Source organism: Schistocerca cancellata, chromosome 1, assembly GCF_023864275.1.
Source record: "Schistocerca cancellata isolate TAMUIC-IGC-003103 chromosome 1, iqSchCanc2.1, whole genome shotgun sequence".
Lineage (NCBI taxonomy): Eukaryota > Metazoa > Arthropoda > Insecta > Orthoptera > Acrididae > Schistocerca > Schistocerca cancellata.
The window spans coordinates 170,506,017-170,526,908 of record NC_064626.1 but is presented as its reverse complement, the minus strand read 5'-3'; the positions used below and the strand labels follow the sequence as shown (position 1 = coordinate 170,526,908).

The 20,892-nt window shown below is 42.8% G+C and overlaps 1 protein-coding gene across 1 annotated transcript in view; it reads right to left on the bottom strand.

Moving 5' to 3' along the window:
- Positions 1-1,196: 1,196 nt before the first annotated feature.
- LOC126168082 (trypsin alpha-like) overlaps positions 1,197-20,892 on the bottom strand; it is a 166,931-nt gene continuing 147,235 nt past the window's right edge. The window contains exon 7 of the mRNA XM_049920529.1: positions 1,197-1,403. Within this exon, the coding sequence (XP_049776486.1) occupies positions 1,260-1,403 (144 nt within the window). The 3' untranslated portion in view covers positions 1,197-1,259. The remainder of the gene's footprint in view (positions 1,404-20,892) is intronic.

The following is a 20,892-nucleotide window of genomic DNA, read 5'->3' as shown; positions in this document are numbered from 1 at the left end:
ACATAATTAAAATATTTTGATATTAGTTTATTGTTATTATTAAACACAAAATAAAAACATATTTGTTTAATTCCAACCTTTGTTTAGTTGAATTTATCTGCTCCTAAGTTACACCATACAGCGAGCTCATACTTACACCAAATGTACAGATACTGAAAGAAAAATAGAGCCAGCATGACAATGTCAGACCACACACCAGCGCTACCTGTGCAACAACACGACGCCTCGGGTTCACTGTCGTAGATCATCCCCCATACCCTCCTGACTTGGTCCCATCCGTATTTCCTCTCTTTCCAAAACTTAAAGATGCCCTCCGAGGGAGTTTGATAGCGATGAAGCGGTGCAATGGAAGGTGATGTTGCCACACATTCTACCGTGACGATTTCACCAAACCGGTCTGAAGTTGGGAGGAATGTGACCATGTTGAGAATTAAGTATGTAGACATGAATAATAATGATGCAGAATGTTAATAACTTTTCTTTTCTTTAAAAGATTTTAAGATTTTCACATAAAAAATTCGGAGGCATTACTTTTCAGCGCGCCTTCTTAGAAAAGATTAGAACTTTCGCTTCCGATTCGCAAATGCACTTTCATCGCTTCTCACTCAATCCGACGTCCAATAGACATTAGAAATATAAGTGTTATTTTATCCACGCTAGATCTTGTTGACCCCGTGGCTGCTGTTAAATTACGCACTGTTAATGGAGAACAGACAGCTTTTAAGAAATCTTTATTTTATTACCGTAACCGTTTGTGGCTGCCTAACCTTGTGTTACTACAGTATTACTTTCGTCAGCAGCCCGTCATCCGCTCCTGCACTGCCTAAGAACGTCCGTTAAGCTACCACTGCAGAAAACATATGAAGCCCTCTGAAAATGGGTACATCTCCCAGAGTCCTCTCGTGACAATACAATAAAGCTTTTGAAAAGGTTTTTGTTGCTGGCTGCGTTCCCCACCATTAGTGCAAAAAAGAAATGTGTTTTGGATGAGTGATGCCAAACTTGTTTTGCAATGTGAATTGAAAGGAATGGAGACCAGAGGAAAACGCCAGCAGAAAATACTGTAAAGCAATTCTGCAGTTTCCATAAAACTGAAGTATGTTTTTTCATTCTGAAACTGGATGTGTTTTCCGGTTTCAACCAATAACGTAGGAGAATTATGGATTAAACGGCACACAATAACGAAGAACGTAGAGAAATTTTTAGAGTATTTTTATTACTCTAGTCTGAGATCAGTTGACAATTGCAGCACGACGTATTCAGGCGTACTGGTTGACAAAGTCCAAGAAAGCAGACACCCTGGTGAAGACGGAAGGCGCTCCAGCAGAGCCGCAGGGCACGATGCCCCAAGACACGACTCCGATGAGGGCTCCGTCCTGGGCCAGCGGTCCGCCGGAGTCTCCCTGCAGAAAACCAAGCCACGTGGTCAGCACACCCACTCTCGTTCTACGACACACACTCTGCCGTACAGTAACTGCTAACATCTTTATATTTAGTTGTTCCACATTTGTTGGCCTCCGAACGTTCATATTTTGTGAAGAGAGTGAAACTTCATCATTTCAGGCGGTTTGTAAGGCTCCTCTCAAACTGACTATCCGTTTCACCCAGAATTACCAGACCGTATACCACAAAGGTAGGAATAATCTGAAAGGTTCAGAGCTTGTAGACAGTTTCAGAGAGGGCATTATGGAACGATTGCCAAGAACAGAGAAAAGAAATACAATAGAAGAAAAATGGGTAGCTTTGATAGATGAAATAGTGAAGGCAGCAGAGGATCAAGTAGGTAAAAAGACGAGGGCTAGTAGAAATCCTTGGTTAACAGAATAGATATAGAATTCAATTGATAAAATGAGAAAATATAAAAATGAAAAAACGAAGCAGGCGAAAAGGAATACAAATGTCCCAAAAATGAGATCGACAGGAAGTGCAAATTACCTAAGCAGGGACGGCTGGAGGACAAACGTAAGGATGTAGAAGCATATATCACTAAGGGTAAGATAGATACTGCCTACAGGATAATTAAAGAGACCTGAGCTCAGATGGAAAACCAGTGCTAAGATGGAAAAGCTGGAAGAGGGAAGGAGTATAAAGAGGGACTGTTCAAGGAAGGTGAACTAGAAGGTACAGTAATATAATAGAAAGGGAAGAGGACGGAGACGAAAATGAAATAGGAATTATTATACTGCCTGAAGAATTTGACGGAGCACTGAAAGACCTAAGACGAAATAACGTCTCGGGAGGAGACAACATTCCATTAGAGCTACTTATAGCGTTATGTGAGCCATCCATGACCAAACTCTTCCATCTGGTGAACAAGATCTATGAGACAGGCGTAATAACCTCAGACTTCAAGAAGAACATTAATTATTCCTATCTCAAAGAAAGCAAGTGTTGACAGATTCGAAAAATACCGAAATATCAGTTTAATAATAATAATAATAATAACACGAATTCTTTACTTCCGAATGGAAAAGAAAGTAGAAGCCCAACTCTGAGAAGAACAATTTGGATTCCATTGAAATGTTGGAACACACGAAGCTATAGCTGCCCTATGAATTGAAAGGCACAACTAAGTTTCTAGTGCTTGTAGACTTATAGAAAGCTTTTGACATTGTTGACTGTGATACTTTCTTTCAAATTCGAAAGGTGGCAGGGGTCAAATACTGGGAGCGAAAGGCTATTTACAATGTGTACAGAAGCCAAATGGCAGTTATAAGAGTCGAGGAGCACAAGAGGGAAGCAGTGGTTGATAAGTGAGTGAGACAGGCTTGTAGCTTATCCCCCATGTTATTCAGTCTGTATATTGAGCAAGCAGTAAAAGAAGGAAAATTTGGACAAGGAATTGAAATCCATCGAGGAAAAAATAAAAGCTTTGATGTTTGCCGACGACATTGTAATTCTGTCAGAGACTGCAAAGGACCTTGACAACAGTTGAACGGAATGGACAGTGTCTTAAAAGGGGGAGATAAGATTAACATCAACAAAAGCGAAACTAGGATAATGGAATGTAGTAGAATTAACTCAGATCATGATGAGGGAATTAGATTAGGAAATGAGAAACGTAAAGTAGTAGATGAATTTTGCTATTTTGAAAGCAAAATAACTGATGATGGTCGAAGTAGAGAAGATATAAAATGTAGACACTGCGTTTCTGAAGAAGAGAAATTTGTTAACATCGAGTATAGATTTAAGAGTCAGGAAGTCCTTTCTCGAAGTATTTGTATGGATTGTAGTGATGTATGGAAGTGAACCATGGACGATAGTTTAGACAAGAAGAGAATGGAAACTTTCGAAACGTGGTGCTACAGAAGAATGCTGAAGATTAGATGGGTAGACCACATAACTAGTGAAGAGCTGCTGAATTGAATTGGGGAGAAGAGGAATTAGTAGCACAACTTGAAAGGAAGAAGGCATCGGTTGGTAGGACACTTTCTGAGGCATCAAGTCATCACCAATTTAGTATTGGAGGGAAGCTTGGAGGGTAAAGAACGTAGAGGTAGACCGAGGGATGAATACAGTAAGCAGATTCAGAAGGATGTAGGTTGCAGTAGTTACTCGGAAATGAAGAAGCTTGCGCAGGATAGAGTAGCTTGGAGAGCTGCATCAAACCAGTCTCTGGACTGAAGACCACAACAACAATAGACACAAAAGAAGTTCCTTGTTGAAATTCTGGCGTATGCTGACGAAATAGTGAAGAAAATCCATGCCCTGATTATTGCATCCGCTACGGTAGATCAGAGCTGTGCAACCGTCATGTGAGTGAGACGCAAATGTTAACGCTTTCACGGTTATGGACATACATGTGCGCCCGGCAGGTACAACGGCCAAATTCACTTACGTCCGGCAGGTAGGAACGCCTGACGGATGGACGCAGGGAGAGGTAAACGTGCACAACAGTATTTTGGTCAACTTTAGGAACTTTTCACATTAAAATCTTATATCTTGAAACAAATCAGTCCGATATTAACGATATTCTATTAGGTTACAGCCACTTATACTGCTAATGTAAATTTCCAGTTATAAAAACTTCCAAAGCACAAATAAAAAAGTTCCTATCACTTTTATAAGCTTACTTGTTCTCAGTCCGGGAGAAACTTATAACAGAATGCTTGGATTGGATATGATACTCTCTTTCGTGGTTACCAAACATTGCAACCAATGTGACTACCACTGATATTGATTTTATGAAGAATGTTACTAAAGAGTGGTTTTAGAGCGCTGGAGCACGTGGTTAGCCTCCAGTGGATCCACCTTGCAGCGGTCGTGGGTCTGGCAGCCGCCCGCCGGTGAGGCGCAAAGTATCTTGGACCCTTCAACCGGTCGCGCAGGCCGGACTGCCCTAGCAGGCGCGAGAGGGTTAACACGCTTAGCTCACCACCATTCATGTGACTTGCAGTGGTCTGCTACGTACCGAGCAGGCGGAGATGCCGTCGTTGACGGGGCCGGTGCAGATGCTCTCATCGTTGAGCGGGCTGTCGCCCAGCAGCTGCGCGCACTCGGTGTTGCTGATGATGCTGACATCGACCCACTGCAGGATGTCGGGGTAGTTGGGTATGATACCCGTGCTGACGCTGCCCCAGCCGGACAGAGTAGCAGTCGAACCAGCTGTAAAAAACAAGGTCTAGCCGTAAACCCTCCTGTAGAGCGCTACGTGATCGCATGACGGGTTTCCGTATAGTTTAATCAGCTTTAGCAGAAGAGGACGAAAAATTCTGATTCCTATTGATGGTTACTAATTCCTGAGAAGAAGTAACGAGAAAACGAGTAAAATAATCACGAATTTCGAGCGTCCACACATTTTTTTTATAAATAGCCATCATGCCGGAAGAGGTGATTGACTTACCACTGGGGACGGCTCCAGCGGTGGGCAGCGAGATGGCCTGTACGTTGCCGCTCAGAGAAAAGCTGGACTGCAGCAGGAAGACGGCGATGTCGTTGATGGCGACATTACTGTAGAACAAACGACAAATTAAATTAAACACGTCAGTTGAAAAACCATTATTGCAGGCATATATGCAGTACATATATCATATTGGTAAGTAACTAATGGTCATACAGTGTACCAGAAGCAGAGTCCTGTAACCTGAAAGACAGAGCGATAATCTCGACATTCGTTGTTAACGATTGTTATAAGACTAAATGATTGGGAACTCGCTGGCGGCACTGGAGAATAAAACTCTACGGAAGAATGAAAACCGTTTGCAAACTCCACACATGGATACCTCTGAGTAATCAGAACCAACTCTTTACTATAACTCTTAGGCACATTCTCAAGAACAGTACCGCCAAGAATAACAGGCTATAACGTATCCATTCCACACAAGTTTAGACCACACTTAATATAGAATTTGTGTGTGACACTTACTCAACGTCCGCGTAGTCTGGGTGCACTACCTGCTGGGATACGCGCGCCCTCTGGCCGTCGGAGTTCAGTGAGTTGATACCAGCCACGGCCTGAAACACACGACAGAAGACAACGCAGTCAGAGAGAGTTATTTCCGTTTCTTCGCACAGTGTTAGCTGTCAGGGCATTCGAACGTACTAGGGGACTAGAGTTATGTTATACTACCTAATACATATCTACCCTCTCAGGAACTATATGCAATTGTTCGACGCAACAATTGGACAGATGACTTACCGACGCATACAGTGGTCTCATTCACACGGAGTATGACTCAGCACAATTGAGAAGACAATGTGCACATTCTGTGTTGCTTAATATGAGGCCGGCCGGCCGCGGTGGTCTAGCGGTTCTAGGGGCTCAGTCCGGAACCGCGCGACTGCTACGGTCGCAGGTTCGAATCCTGCCTCAGGCATGGATGTGTGTGATGTTCTTAGGTTAGTTAGGTTTAAGTAGTTCTAAGTTCTAGGGGACTGATGACCTCAGATGTCAAGTCCCATAGTGCTCAGAGCCATTTGAACCATTTAATATGAGGCCGTAAAATTTGTTGTGTAGCTAAAGATCTAAAGCAAGTTTCTCCATTCCCAATAGGCAATACAGAAATGATTCCAACAGTTGTCAGTGAAGGGTGAAGCACACTGAGGTGACAGAAGTCATGGGATACCGACATGCACACATGTAGATGGAGGAACCATCGCTTTCACAATCCGATTTGTACTCATGTGATCCATGTGAAAAGATTTCCGATATGATTATGGTCGCACGACGGGAATTGAAAGACTTTGGAATCGTAGTTGGAGTTAGATACATGGGATGTTCCACTTGAGAAATTCAGTATTCCAAGATACACAGGATCAAGAGTGTGCCCAGAACACCAAATTCCTAACTTTACCTCTCACCAGGGACAACGGAGCGGCCGACGACCTTCAGTAACGATCGAGAACAGCGGAGAGTTGTAGTGCTAGCAGACAAACAGCACGGCATGAAATAACCGCAGAAATAAATGTGAGACGCCCGACGACCGTATCCTTTAGTACAGAGAGGCGAAATTCGGCATTAACGTTCTATGAAAGATACGCCTCAACGAGGTGGCTTTACTAACATGACATCGCTCACAGCGCCTCTCCTGGACAGATGGACCCTAGACGACAAAGCCAGGGCAGATGAGTTCCGATTTCAGTTGGTAAGAGGTGATGGTAGGTTTCGAGTGTGGTACAAAACCACCGAGCCACGTACCCAAGTTAACAAGCACTGGATAAATTAGTGGTGGCTCCATAATGGTGTTGTCGGTGTTTACATGGAATGGACTGTGTTCTTTAATCCAACTCAGCCTATCATTGACGGGAAATGATTATGTTCGGTTACTTGGAGATCACTTGCAGCCATTCATGGATTTCAACTTCCCAGGCAAAGATATGCCCTGTCACTCGACCACAGTTGTTCGTGATTGCTCTGAAGAACACTTTGGACAACTCGAGCGAATGATTCAGCGACCCATTTTGCCTGACATGAATCCCTTCGAATATTTATGGGTCACAATCGAGAGGTCAGTTCGTGCACAAAATCCTGCAACGGCAACATGATGGACTGCTAAACATGCAGCATGGGCCTGTGTTTCTGCAGGGAGTTCCAGCGACTTGTTGAGCCCATGCGGTTGCGGCACTACACCTGGCAAAAGGACGCCCGATACTTCAGCAAGAGCTATCCCATGATATTTGTCACCTCATTGTATGTACTAACATCCTTCATCGTGGCAGTACAATATACCGAGGTTGGCTGCAGTTACTTAACTACATTAACGATAACTTCATCATAAATTGCTGCCTTCCGTTTTGATAAGCGTTAGGCAGCCTCCTACTCACCTCGTAGTGTCCGATGTAGGCGGGGTCGGCGCAGTGGCCTGCGGTGACGACGGTGCTGGCGCTCACGATGGAGCCGCCACACATGTGGGACGCCAGCCCCAGCTGCACCCACTGCAGGGACACCTGGTACGGGAACTGGCCTGCACACACAGAAAACACCGGCTCAGCGCGTCTACCAGTACCAGGAAGCAACGCCAACAATACCGGCACTAAAAGACTTGAGCCCATCACCAGCATACAGGCCGAATGCTTGTGATTCTGTCCTTCTGTAAGACTTCGTTTCTCTCTCCTGTCTCTGACAGAATGACCATGTCATAGGAAAACCTCAAACTTTTTATTTCTTCTTCCTGAACTTTAATTCCTCCTCAAAATTTTCCTTATTATGCATATCATGGTGATAAGAACTTCGTTAGCAAAGACTGAACTATATATATGAAAGGGTTGGCGCGGCAGAGAATGTCCTAAGGAAGCAGACCACACGACTCAGAAGACAGAAAGGCATATTACGAGTGTCTATTCCACGGCAGAGCTATATAACATGTATTGGAGTTGATGGCTGATGACTTAGTACATAAGAAGGCGGACAGGAAAGAAGATTGCACTTTAAGGTCTCATCCACATTAAGATCATTGGAGACGGAGCACAAGCTCGAAATGTATCAAAGATGGGGAAGCGAATCGGATGTTCCTTTTCAAAGGAGCATTTCCAGAAGGGAACTGAGAAATCGCGGAAAGCCTAAATCTGGATAACTGGATGTAGAGGTGAGACCAGTGTGCCACCAAATGCGCCACATCGCTCGCTGGTATTTATGGAGTACGCATCACGACATGAGGGAGCGACTTACCCAGGGAGGCATCTGAGCCACCGGTGATGCGACCGTGCCGCAGGCCAAACTTCCTGCGGGGTCCGCTGTGTGGAATACGGCGGACTGGCAGCTCAGCAGCTGAAACAGAATTAAATCCACTCTCAGTGACCTGTGGGCATCGACCAACTCTCATGAATAAATTCAAATAAGTATAAACGCTCTTCAAGTTGGAAATGTGCGTTACACCTAATTCTATCACTTTAACACTGCAGAAGCCTTATCGTAAATCGATAATTGTGCTGTATTTCCCAAGCGTGTTGGCACGTAGCCAAAAATAAATAAATAATAGGATGTTGCCTTCGTCGTCCATTACATGCTTCTTCTCGATTTAATATTTCATAGTTCGTACAACAAATATAAAACTTTTAAGACATATTATAAACAAGCCCATCTAGAAACATGACATCAAACTCCCTTTCTGTTCTCGAATTAATGTAAATTCAATCAAATAAATATTCTCATTATTTAATCTAAAATATTATTTGTTGTAACGAAAAGAAAGAAAACAATTTGCGAAAACTTTAGTTTGCTTGATTGACATCAATACAATCGGCGACACAATCGCTCCGAATGGAAGATTACTAATTCTAGCCAAAGAAATCAGTTGCTACTTATTATCCATAGTATGACCGAAACACCAAACGTCTCTGGATAATAGTAATAATAGAGCGTATGGCATTGGTGCCCGGAGACCCCTCGCGGGGCGGTTCGGCCGCCGCTCCACAATACGCTCCACAATACGGCGACTCGCGAGTGAATGAGGATGAAATGATGATGAAAAACACAAACACCCACTGATCTCGAAGCAGAGAAAATCCCTGACCCCACCGGGAATCGACCCCGAGACCCTGCAGTGGATCGGTATACGGCTCTCGATATCCTCATTGATCGTCGTCCACTCAAAATGGCGGCGCTCAACTGGAAGTCTGCTACGGGAAACATTCAGGGAGCGATATTAGAGCATGAAAGGCGTTCTCTTACCCTACTCCAGAAAGTCCGAATACAGGATAAATATGTATTATGCAAAGCTTATTACGTGGCCAAAGTTTATCCGCTTCCCTTGACGATGGCGAAGAAACTACAACAATTGTGTGGTAGTTTATGATGGAAAAGACATACATTTCGCTTACGGTATGAGGTGATCACGAAGCCTCGCTCCTTTGTGGGGCTGGACCTGACTGATATACGAAGGAAGTCGCAGATGCTGTATGTGCGTCGTACCATTTTGACGATGACTCAAGAAACTCACACATTTACGTCTCATTTATTTCTCTGTGTCCGTCTTGCTAGTCTTTCATCCCCTATTGATTTTGGTAGTATTAATGACAAGTTAAAACACATTAGTGACTTCTATCTTGCGGTGAGCTATTTCGGGGCTGACATCTTATGGAGACCTATCCTCGCCATGAAATTCCTACAGACTCGTGGGGGAAGCAGTCCCTTGCCCGAACCTCGTTGAAAGAGACTCGCCGCAAACAAACTGGACGACAGTTTGGTTCAATATCAGTCTTCCGATTTTGCCGATGTGCATAGCGTCCTCGTGGTTTAAGGTAGTAAATAACTTGATTCCAAGGAACTAGCGACATTCCCGTATTGGGCTTAGTGACACGGATTTATGTAGTCGTTGTACGTCCCCCGAAACGATACGACATAGTTCTACTTGCGGACGTCATAAGGCAAATTGGTCTTGGATCAGGACACAATTGGCCTTCCTTACTCGATCTCTGAGGCAGCCTACACTACGGGCATCATATTGCCCCCAAATTCTTCTTTCTTTCCACGGTCGAAAACACATAGCGACACATCGTTCATTATGTTGTAGACGACGAGGGGGACGGTCACATAAACTCCATGCAGTACATGATCACGGCCTATTGGACACGATTGCGAATGCCTCGATATCGAGACCTCTTCGCCAACATGTTGAATGTTGTTTTTCGAAGGCAAGGTTTTGGTTAATTTAGATTATTCTGATGATAATAGATTTTCTATGTTATGTATGTTCCCATCTGATCTGCTTCGGCTGGTTTCCCTGCCCGTTTTGTTTTGTGTTTTGACTCAGCATCGCTCCAGTTCTATTATCAAATGTGTATCGATGAAGTATAGTTACACGTGAGCGTATACGTACAATCCTTGCACTCAACTTACGATTTTTCTTAGTCTGCTATTTCGAATGTAATCTTGTTTCGTTTTTCTTTTACATTTAGATTGAATTACGAACTAAAAAAATATATAAAAAGCGTATATAAAAAGAATGTGTGACTTTCTCTGGTGGCGGTCCTACAGGTCACGGCCAAGAAGCTATAACAGCAACTTATATTATAGCATATTAAAGTGTTTAAAGTAACATCCATTTTAGTACTGTAGGTTAAAGTATTGTCACTCCCACTGCCGCTGCTGCTTATTGTATCTTTCGTAAGTGGTAATGAACTATCAGGAGTTTTAAGGTACATGATGAGATAGATCAGTGCATATCGGTCGAAAAGTCGCAGCGGAACATGACTTTCTTTCCAGGTACCACAAAGAAAATGTGTTTATTTATTAAGCTGTCAGACTCAGTGGAGCCAATGTTACTTGGTTAAAAAATTTGTTGGTACTCTTAAATTACAGAATTCTAATAATAAAAACTGTAAACAAAAGAATGAAATATTAAAAAACAGAAAAAGGTGTATTATACAGGGTAAGTTTTCACATTTAGTATTAACTTCAATTACCGGGCTGACAGGAACTGGTGACAGAGTACACGAGTAAATGAAACACTACAGGAAAAACTTCTCATCTACTGTTGTGAGTGTGTGGATTTTATTTTGTCAAGTTGCGTAATGGATTGATCCAGCAAGTACCCCATGGCTCCTACAAGCAACAATTTGCACCTCACACTACTGCAGAAGTCAGACAGACGCTTCTAATGTACCAAAAAGAACTGCTTGAAAAACGTTCAGCAACAAATATCTTCTGGAGTCGACCGCTGTAAGGAAAAGACACAAAGATATTCTATATACTTCCGTTGTTGTTTGTTGTTGTGGTCTTCAGTCCTGAGACTGGTTTGATGCGATGCAGCTCTCCATGCTACTCTATCCTGTGCAAGCTTCTTCATCTCCCAGTACCTACTGCAACCTACATCCTTCTGAATCTGCTTAGTGTATTCATCTCTTGGTCTCCCCGTACGATTTTTACCCTCCACGCTGCCCTCCAATACTAAACTGGTGATCCCTTGATGCCTCAAAACATGTCCTACCAACCGATCCCTTCTTCTCGTCAAGTTGTGCCACAAACTTCTCTTCTCCCCAATCCTATTCAATACCTCCTCATTAGTTATGTGATATACCCATCTAATCTTCAGCATTCTTCTGTATCACCACATTTCGAAAGCTTCTATTCTCTTCTTGTCCAAACTATTTACCGTCCATGTTTCACTTCCATACATCGCTACACTCCATACAAATACTTTCAGAAATGACTTCCTGACTCTTAAATCTATACTCGATGTTAACAAATTTCTCTTCTTCAGAAACGCCTTCCTTGCCATTGCCAGTCTACATTTTATATCCTCTTTACTTCGACCATCATCAGTTATTTTGCTCCCCAAATAGCAAAACTCCTTTACTACTTTAAGTGTCTCATTTCCTAATCTACTACCCTCAACATCACCCGACTTAATTCGACTACATTCGATTATTCTCGTTTTGTTTTTGTTGATGTTCATCTTATATCCTCCCTTCAAGACACCATCCATTCCGTTCAACTGCTCTTCCAAGTCCTTTGCTGTCTCTGAAAGAATTACAATGTCATCGGCGAACCTCAAAGTTTTTATTTCTTCTCCATGGATTTTAATACCTAACCCGAATTTTTCTTTTGTTTCCTTTACTGCTTGCTCAATATTCAGATTGAATAATATCGGGGAGAGACTACAACCCTGTCTCACTCCCTTCCCAACCACTGCTTCCCTTTCATGTCCCTCGACTCTTATAACTGCCATCTGGTTTCTGTACAAATTGTAAATAGCCTTTCGCTCCCTGTATTTTACCCCTGCCACCTTTAGAATTTGAAAGAGAGTATTCCAGTCAACATTGTCAAAAGCTTTCTCTAAGTCTACAAATGCTAGAAACGTAGGTTTGCCTTTCCTTAATCTTTCTTCTAAGATAAGTCATAAGGTCAGTATTGCCTCACGTGTTCCAGTATTTCTACGGAATCCAAACTTATCTTCCCCGAGGTCGGCTTCTACTAGTTTTTCCATTCGTCTGTAAAGAATTCGTGTTAGTATTTTGCAGCTGTGGCTTATTAAACTGATTGTTCGGTAATTTTCACATCTGTCAACACCTGCTTTCTTTGGGATTGGAATTATTGTATTCTTCTTGAAGTCTGAGGGTATTTCGCCTGTTTCATACATCTTGCTCACCAGATGGTAGAGTTTTGTCAGGACTGGCTCTCCCAAGGCCGTCAGTAGTTCCAATTGAATGTTGTCTACTCCGGGGGCCTTGTTTCGACTCAGGGCTTTCAGTGCTCTGTCAAACTCTTCACGCAGTATCGTATCTCCCATTTCATCTTCATCTACATCCTCTTCCATTTCCATATTGTCCTCAAGTGCATCGCCCTTGTACTATATACTCCTTCCACCTTTCTTGCTTTCCCTTCTTTGCTTAGAACTGGGTTTCCATCTGAGCTCTTGATGTTCATACAAGTGGTTCTCTTATCTCCAAAAGTCTCTTTAATTTTCCTGTAGGCAGTATCTATCTTACCCCTAGTGAGATACGCCTCTACATCCTTACATTTGTCCTCTAGCCATCCCTGCTTAGCCATTTTGCGCTTCCTGTCGATCTCATTTTTGAGACGTTTGTATTCCTTTTTGCCTGCTTCATTTACTGCATTTTTATATTTTCTCCTTTCATCAATTAAATTCAATACTTCTTCTGTTACCCAAGGGTTTCTACTAGCCCTCGTCTTTTTACCTACTTGATACTCTGCTGCGTTCACTACTTCATCCCTCAAAGCTACCCATTCTTCTTCTACTGTATTTCTTTCCCCCATCCCTGTCAATTGTTCCCTTATGCTCTACCTGAAACTCTGTACAACCTCTGGTTCTTTCAGTTTATCCAGGTCCCATCTCCTTAAGTTCCCACCTTTTTGCAGTTTCTTCAGTTTTAATCTACAGGTCATAACCAATAGATTGTGGTCAGAGTCCACATCTGCCCCTGGAAATGTCTTACAATTTAAAACCTGGTTCCTAAATCTCTGTCTTACCATTATATAATCTATCTGATACCTTTTAGTGTCTCCAGGGTTCTTCCATGTATACAACCTTCTATCATGGTTCTTAAACCAAGTGTAAGCTATGATTAAGTTCTGCTCTGTGCATAATTCTACCAGGCGGCTTCCTCTTTCATTTCTTAGCCCCAATCCATATGCACCTACTACGTTTCCTTCTCTCCCTTTTCCTACACTCGAATTCCAGTCACCAATGATTATTAAATTTTCGTCTCCCTTCACTGTCTGAATAATTTCTTTTATTTCATCATACATTTCTTCAATTTCTTCGTCATCTGCAGAGCTAGTTGGCATATAAACTTGTACTACTGTAGTAGGTGTGGGCTTCGTATCTATCTTGGCCACAATAATGCGTTCACTATGCTGTTTGTAGTAGCTTACCCGCATTCCTATTTTCCTATTCATTATTAAACCTACTCCTGCATTACCCCTATTTGACTTTGTGTTTATAACCCTGTAGTCACCTGACCAGAAGTCTTGTTCCTCCTGCCACCGAACTTCACTAATTCCCACTATATCTAACTTTAACCTATCCATTTCCCTTTTTAACTTTTCTAACCTACCTGCCCGATTAAGGGATCTGACATGCCACGCTCCGATCCGTAGAACGCCAGTTTTCTTTCTGCTGATAACGACATCCTCTTGAGTAGTCCCCGCCCGGAGATCCAAATGGGGGACTATTTTACCTCCGGAATATTTTACCCAAGATGACGCCATCATCATTTAATCATACAGTAAAGCTGCATGCCCTCGGGAAATATTATGGCCGTAGTTTCCCCTTGCTTTCAGCCATTCACAGTACCAGCACAGCAAGGCCGTTTTGGTTATTGTTACAAGGCCAGATCAGTCAATCATCCAGACTGTTGCCCTTGCAACTACTGAAAAGGCTGCTGCCCCTCTTCAGGAACCACACGTTTGTCTGGCCTCTCAACAGATACCTCTCCGTTGTGGTTGTACCTACGGTACGGCTATCTGTATCGCTCCCCACCAATGGCAAGGTCCATGGTTCGTGGGCGGGCATACTTCCGTAACTAGTGGAATACTTGTGTACTGGAGTATTGCGAGTTACTGTAAGAAAAACATTAAAGGAGCGAAAAATATTATTTACTGCAAAAAAATTCTGAGAAATCCACTCTAGATTTTTCTTATAAATTAATAAATTTCCGGGTTCTTTTCAGTAGATTGCCTCTTATGGACAGGAATGCTATTATTTTACAAAGCAAGGAAAGGTACTTTCCTCCCTTTTCTTTAAGAATGTTATTTACTCGGCAGAATGGCTGAGAGCCATGCCAACACAATTTGAATAACTTTTCTATGTACGGTCAAGGCTGTCGCATGAGAAATGTAATGGAGTGTACTGTTGTGGAGGACAGATGGGGCTTGCATACGCTGTAGCGCACAATACCGTGAGCTGCGACGACTGCTGCCTGCATCGCTCGCTGCAGACAAATAACACAACTATCTCTTTCTATCTGGATTGACCTTCGCCAGTCAAACTCTCCCTATGCCTTGATGAAGTCAAGGACTCCTATCTGCCCCTAGTCTAACTATTGGCGTGGTACACCGGTCAGATAACGAGTCCAGTCTGATGCCACTGAATATTCACTCGCAGGCGTTTAACTTGTACGCTATCCGTGTTCACACTGCACAATAAATGTGGTGGCCACCACAGTGAACAATGCTTAATCGCGAGCGACTCAACATAATCACTCCGATTCGCTAATGACAGGGGTGCTCTCCCAGTGAAGTACTGAGGAGAGACTTTGTTCCTCGTTCTTTGCATGCACGTACGAGTGCTCTCGCTCTCGTTAAATATTTCTGCTCCAAGAGCGACAATGGAACAGCTCCTTTCTCTGGAAAAGTTGCAAGGGTATATCATTCGCTGTCTTCCCTCACTCCTCTGGCTCTTTGCATCAGAAACATTCCACCAATCAGCGTTGCTCTTTTAAACAAGAGAATGATGTTTCGTTTGAGTCGACCAATGCCAAAAGATATAGCATCTCTGTTAGGCATATACTGTCCTCCTGTGAGAACTCTGTAACTACACTGTCGGTCCATCAAGAAATGCGCCTTCTGGGTGCTTCCACACAATGTAGCGGAATTTGCTTTTAAGTCGAACACGGGGGTTGTTATCTCTTCACTCTGGCAAAAGCTGTCCTTTGACTGGGCAGTCACTCCGGTCGAAGTAGGTATGTTGACTCACCCCTCTGAAGGGTCAGTCCTCCCAGCGGGCTGGTTGCCTCTTTAGAACGAAAATCCCTGTGGCCGTCATGTTGTGTACCCCAGCCTCGACTTTTTCAAACTCGGTGTGCAGTTGCGATTTACTTATTAGATTTGCATATCGCTTACATAAATTCATACAAAATTGACTCTACCTTATCGAGTTTGGGTTGGAATGAAGCGTCTTGATGTGCAGAATACGATTATGAGGGCGAAATATGTAAGAAATAAAGGTCAGGAGACCATGCCACCTTACACTGTGAGAAACCCCTGTATAGAAAAAAATGAATGCGCCACAAGGATACTTTTTGACTTGGATTTATGTACTTGGGGTTTAGCATTATTGTTTAAAATTCTGTTGGAAGTCGCCTGAAAATTATACATACTGAATAGGCAAACCTTCCTGTATAAACCTGAAGGAAGTGTTATCCAAGTGTAGTTCCTTTTTCCGTCTAGTGATCACTGTATGAAATGTTTCATTTGCTTCTGAATGACACAATATTGGCAACAACAAATCTTATGATGGAATATGTCTACAGTTTAGGACCAAAAAGTTCACGAACTGTCGCAGCAGATCAGTATGACCGCCCTTTTTTGAGCTGGTAATCTTCTTTGTGATTGCACGGAGTGGCCCCAAAATATGTGATATCTAGACCACATTTGCTTCTTGGATATCGTGACAGGTGGCCGAAAAGTGCTGGCCAGCTGCGTTGACCAGGAACTCGTCGCATCTATCTCGGCGGTACAGCTGAGTCTCAGCCACCTCAGCGCTACAAATGAGTCCACCAGATCACATCATTCTCAGTTTTCTTTTCAGTGTTATGGAGTTTATATTGTTTTAATTTCAATCATTTTCTTTCATCTACGATATTATTTTTTTCATTCCCTTCATTCTTACGACAGGCCTATACAGGGAGAACATTAACAAAACCTACAAACGGCAGGGGCGGATTCCTGAGTGGAAATGGAGAAAAAAGGTACTATGAACATGTTCCCAGAAATGCATGTCTTAAGACAGTAGATGGCGCTGACGAATGACAGTTCCTCTGACCACTTGTTGTGATGAAGGCTGTGTGGTTGCCGCAGTCTACTGTAAGCAGCACAACGGTCCGGTAATAACGTCAGCAACAAGCCGGTATGGTCGTTGTGGACGGCGAAGCAGGTGGAAACCTTCGAGAGGCAGCATAGCTATACCAAAACAAATACCCTCACAGACACCAACCACATCATACAACATTTCAAGCCCTTTTTGGGTGTATGTGTGATCATGGGTCCTTTCAGACATACGAACGGGCTTGGAGGTGGCGAAATGTGCGTACACCAGATTTGGACTTCCGCATTACAGTTCGCCGACACCTCAACAACAGCTTTCCCGAACGTTGTATAGGACGCAGAAGCTCTGTAACATGGCCTGCGAGATCTCTGGGCTTAAGCCGCTGGTTTTTTACCTCTGGGGTCATCTGAAAAGCATTGTGTACGCAAAACCGGTTTCTGATGTGGAGACCCTTCAGCAGCATGTTTACGACACTGGTGACGCTATTGCCGGACGGAGTGGCGGAGCGATTCTAGGCGCTACAGTCTGGAGCCGCAAGGCCGCTACGGTCGCATGTTCGAATTCTGCCTCGGGCATGGATGTGTGTGCACACGCAAAACAACACAGAATACAAGACCACGTGGCCTTCATGCTTGACTTACATCACTATTCCAGTGAACGCACTTCACTCGGAGAGGAACAGTGCATTTGGAGCTGTCAAGTAGCTTTGGCGAGAGCTATCGTTATACCACTTCTCCGAAACAAATTTCGGTTCATTGTGAGTAAACTGAGTGGTATAATTAAGAAACAATTTTTTTTTTGCTTAGACCACTGTGGTTCTTAGCAACATTACAAGGACGTTCACTTGCGACCAGACATAAACTTATTGGCAGTGTTTACTACTATTTTGGTTGTGCATTTAACATTGCAGGCCTTAAAGTGGGTTCGAAAAAATGATTATTAACCCGAAACCGATCACCTGCTGAATAAACTCTCTTTTGTTCACAACTCTACGTCGTAATTCTGTAAGAGTTGCTGTCCCATGGCGAGAGATGAAATAAAGAGGTGAAACGTTATTAAGTATGTGTGTGTGTGTGTGTGTGTGTGTGTGTGTGTGTGTGTGTGTGTCAGAGAGAGAGAGAGAGAGAGAGAGAGAGAGAGAGAGAGATAGAGATAGGTAGAGAGGGAGGGGAGGGATGAGGGGGGGGGATGCCAATTGCCAATTTACGAAGTTCATATGAAGATGCTTATGTAACTTTTCTTTTCAAGTCCTGTAGGACTGATAGCATTTGTCACACAGTTCAAGTCAAGCTTTCGTAAGATTTATTAACGTGGTGCAGTTTTACGTAATTCAAGTGAATGTGTTGTAATCTGACGGCTACATCGTGATATGCTGCCTCATTTTAATGACCGCCAAAATGCTACACTCTGGTTGACTGGAGAGGCGAGGGATAGGCAGCGGAGTTGAAGAGGGTAAGCAGGCAAAGAGGTTCAAAGCACAACTTGCCGGCTCCGTAATTTTGCGTTTTTAAAATTTCTTGCCACCAACACCACATTTTTAAAATTTCTCACCAGTGCCAGCTTGCACTTGTCAATATTCCACACCCACATCTTGCTTTTTTTTTATTTCTAGCTACTACCGTATTGCATTTTTTAATTCCTGTCACTATGATTTTAGATTTCTTTGGCGACTTTAGCTCCAACTAGCGGCAGCCCCTTGTATGGTAGCCATAGCATTGACGGCTATTCACGATCAAATTCCTAGGTACTATCTGTACTGTAAAAATTTAACGTCCTTCAATGGTTAAAGGACAAGTTCTCATCATTTTCTCCCCTATTCAACAGAAAAATTTTAGTTTTGCAGCACACTTGTAACACAGTGAGGACATGATGAAACTGATCCAGTAAATATTTACAGTGAGACTGACGCTGGAATGACGCTTGTTAATGTACGTCAAAGAAGATGCTAGATATGTCTACCAGTAACGTCGACGCAGAACTCGGCTCCAACTACAAAACTTTGAGATACACGTAGCACCTCTGTTTGACGGACAGCAGCAACGTGTTTTCAATTTTCTGCTTCAGCTCTTGCCATGTGTGGGGATTATTTGAGTACACCTGTTCCCTCAATGTTCCAAAAGTAAAAATCAAAGTGAGAGAGATCAGGCGATCGTCTTACTGAAAATGCCCATGCAGTCGTTCATATTCTGTCTGTTTTTCTGCATACTGATAACACAGTTACTGGACGAAACAGTTAGCATTAACAGTTTGTTGAAAGAATAGTATTGTGATGGAGACACCAAAGGTAGTGCAGCGACCTCCAGTCTGGACATCATGCTGCGCCTCTTCAAAGTTCTGATGGTGATATTCTGACACATATTGACCCATGTGCTATGACTTGGCATGGCATGCCCTGACAAGCTGAGCCATGTCTGTTACGAAGAAAAGAAAAATTCAGATACCAACAGTTCGGATTCCATTAGCTGAAATCGACTCGGGAAGGTTTGTCTGGAAACTTTAACTCATGCAGAGAAGTAAATCTGTAGGGATACACATGCAGATTATTTTTGATAATGCTTTGACACGACAGTTTCTTGATTCCCATTTGCACAGATAGACGGAATAGAGATTTCGTGGGACTTTGTTCCAGATTTTTCTTACTTCGAACACAGTTTTCTGGTGGTCTATCTCTTTAAGGATAGTTACTGCTTGTTATCGCTACAGAGCCGAATTCGCGTCATTTTGAACTACGTTTCGCTCCGCAGACTTTGCTGGATGTTTGCTAACACACATCTAGTCTTAATCCCTTGCGCATACATTTACGCACACGTATTCCACAAATTGTGCTTCGGATAACATCCAACAATGAACACGTGCTGTGTTATCGCTAGCATCATTTTGTGTTGCATTCACAGGTGTTAATGAACACATATGTTCTCTCGTTCATTCAAACGTAATGACACAGCAAATTATTTAGGACGGAGCATGCAACAGTATCATGGGTACAGACATATGACTGGAACGAACTGGTGCATCTAAATTATAAGTCACAGTCCCTTGAATGTTGAGCGACTGGGAGTTCTTCTGTTCATTAACAAGGATCAGTTTGCTCAGTTTTACGATTTTCGTTTTATTTTACCATTTCCGTAAGTTAATAACTACGTTTCTATCTGTTACAGTAGTCTCATAAACACATCAGAGTCCTTTATGTGTAAAATATCATCCCAATTCCTTTTGATGTTCTTAGTGCATTATATTCAAAACACACTAATTATTCCTCAAAACACTTTTATTCCTGTATGGTGCGTAAAGAAGAACAAGAAGTATAATACTCATTTGATTATAACATAAAGTAAATGCTTTTTCTATACTAATTCCGGGTGGTAGATGCTAACATTTCAATGTAATTGTGAAGGGGAATATTCGCATAGACTGAGTACTCGAAAATTTGTTTGTCCTCAAATAAAGAGTTGCATAACGTTTACAAACATATGTGTTCTTATTGTAATGGACGATGAAAAAATTTCCGTTTGAAGGCAGTACGGTACAAAATTGGTATGACACTAATGTAAAATCGGCGTGAGGATTGAGACTGTCATCCCACTGACGAGTCAGATTGAAGATACCGATTTTTAAAATACCATGTCCTGCTGCGTGAAGAACTTCATAACCGACTGCTGCACAACCTCATCCGACAGGAATTTTCGACTCTTCAAGGTCTATGTTAAGCGACCGAAGGCGTGATAATCGCATACGGAGACCAGGGCAGTGCTCAGGTTTTTCCCACCTGAGTAATGGATCAGGATGGCCTCCAAGATTGACGAGGGGTTTGTGTCGAATCGCTACCAGCACGGAACTTGGAGCACCATTCCACAGTGGTGATTTCCGACAGTCATGTGCCCTACACACTTTCTTCATTCTCTGATGGATGTCTGCCAGTGTTCGCCCTTCGACGGCCAAGAAAATAAAAACTACACGTAGGTCCTGTCATGTCGCTTTTGGTAATAACGTCGCCATAGTTCACATCTCCACAAAGAAGACACGTATTAGTTACTTCTATCACATTAATCATGACTCACTGTTTCGAGCTGTAGATAAGGCAATTTTAACAACTTTTGCTGATCACCGTTTCCGCACTTTGTAAGTCTTGTGGACCGGTTTCATTATTTCACAATTCACATATTAGAGCCCTGATAGCCCATCTTCATCCTCATCTCATTTTTTTGACCTAATAGCGTGGCTTTCG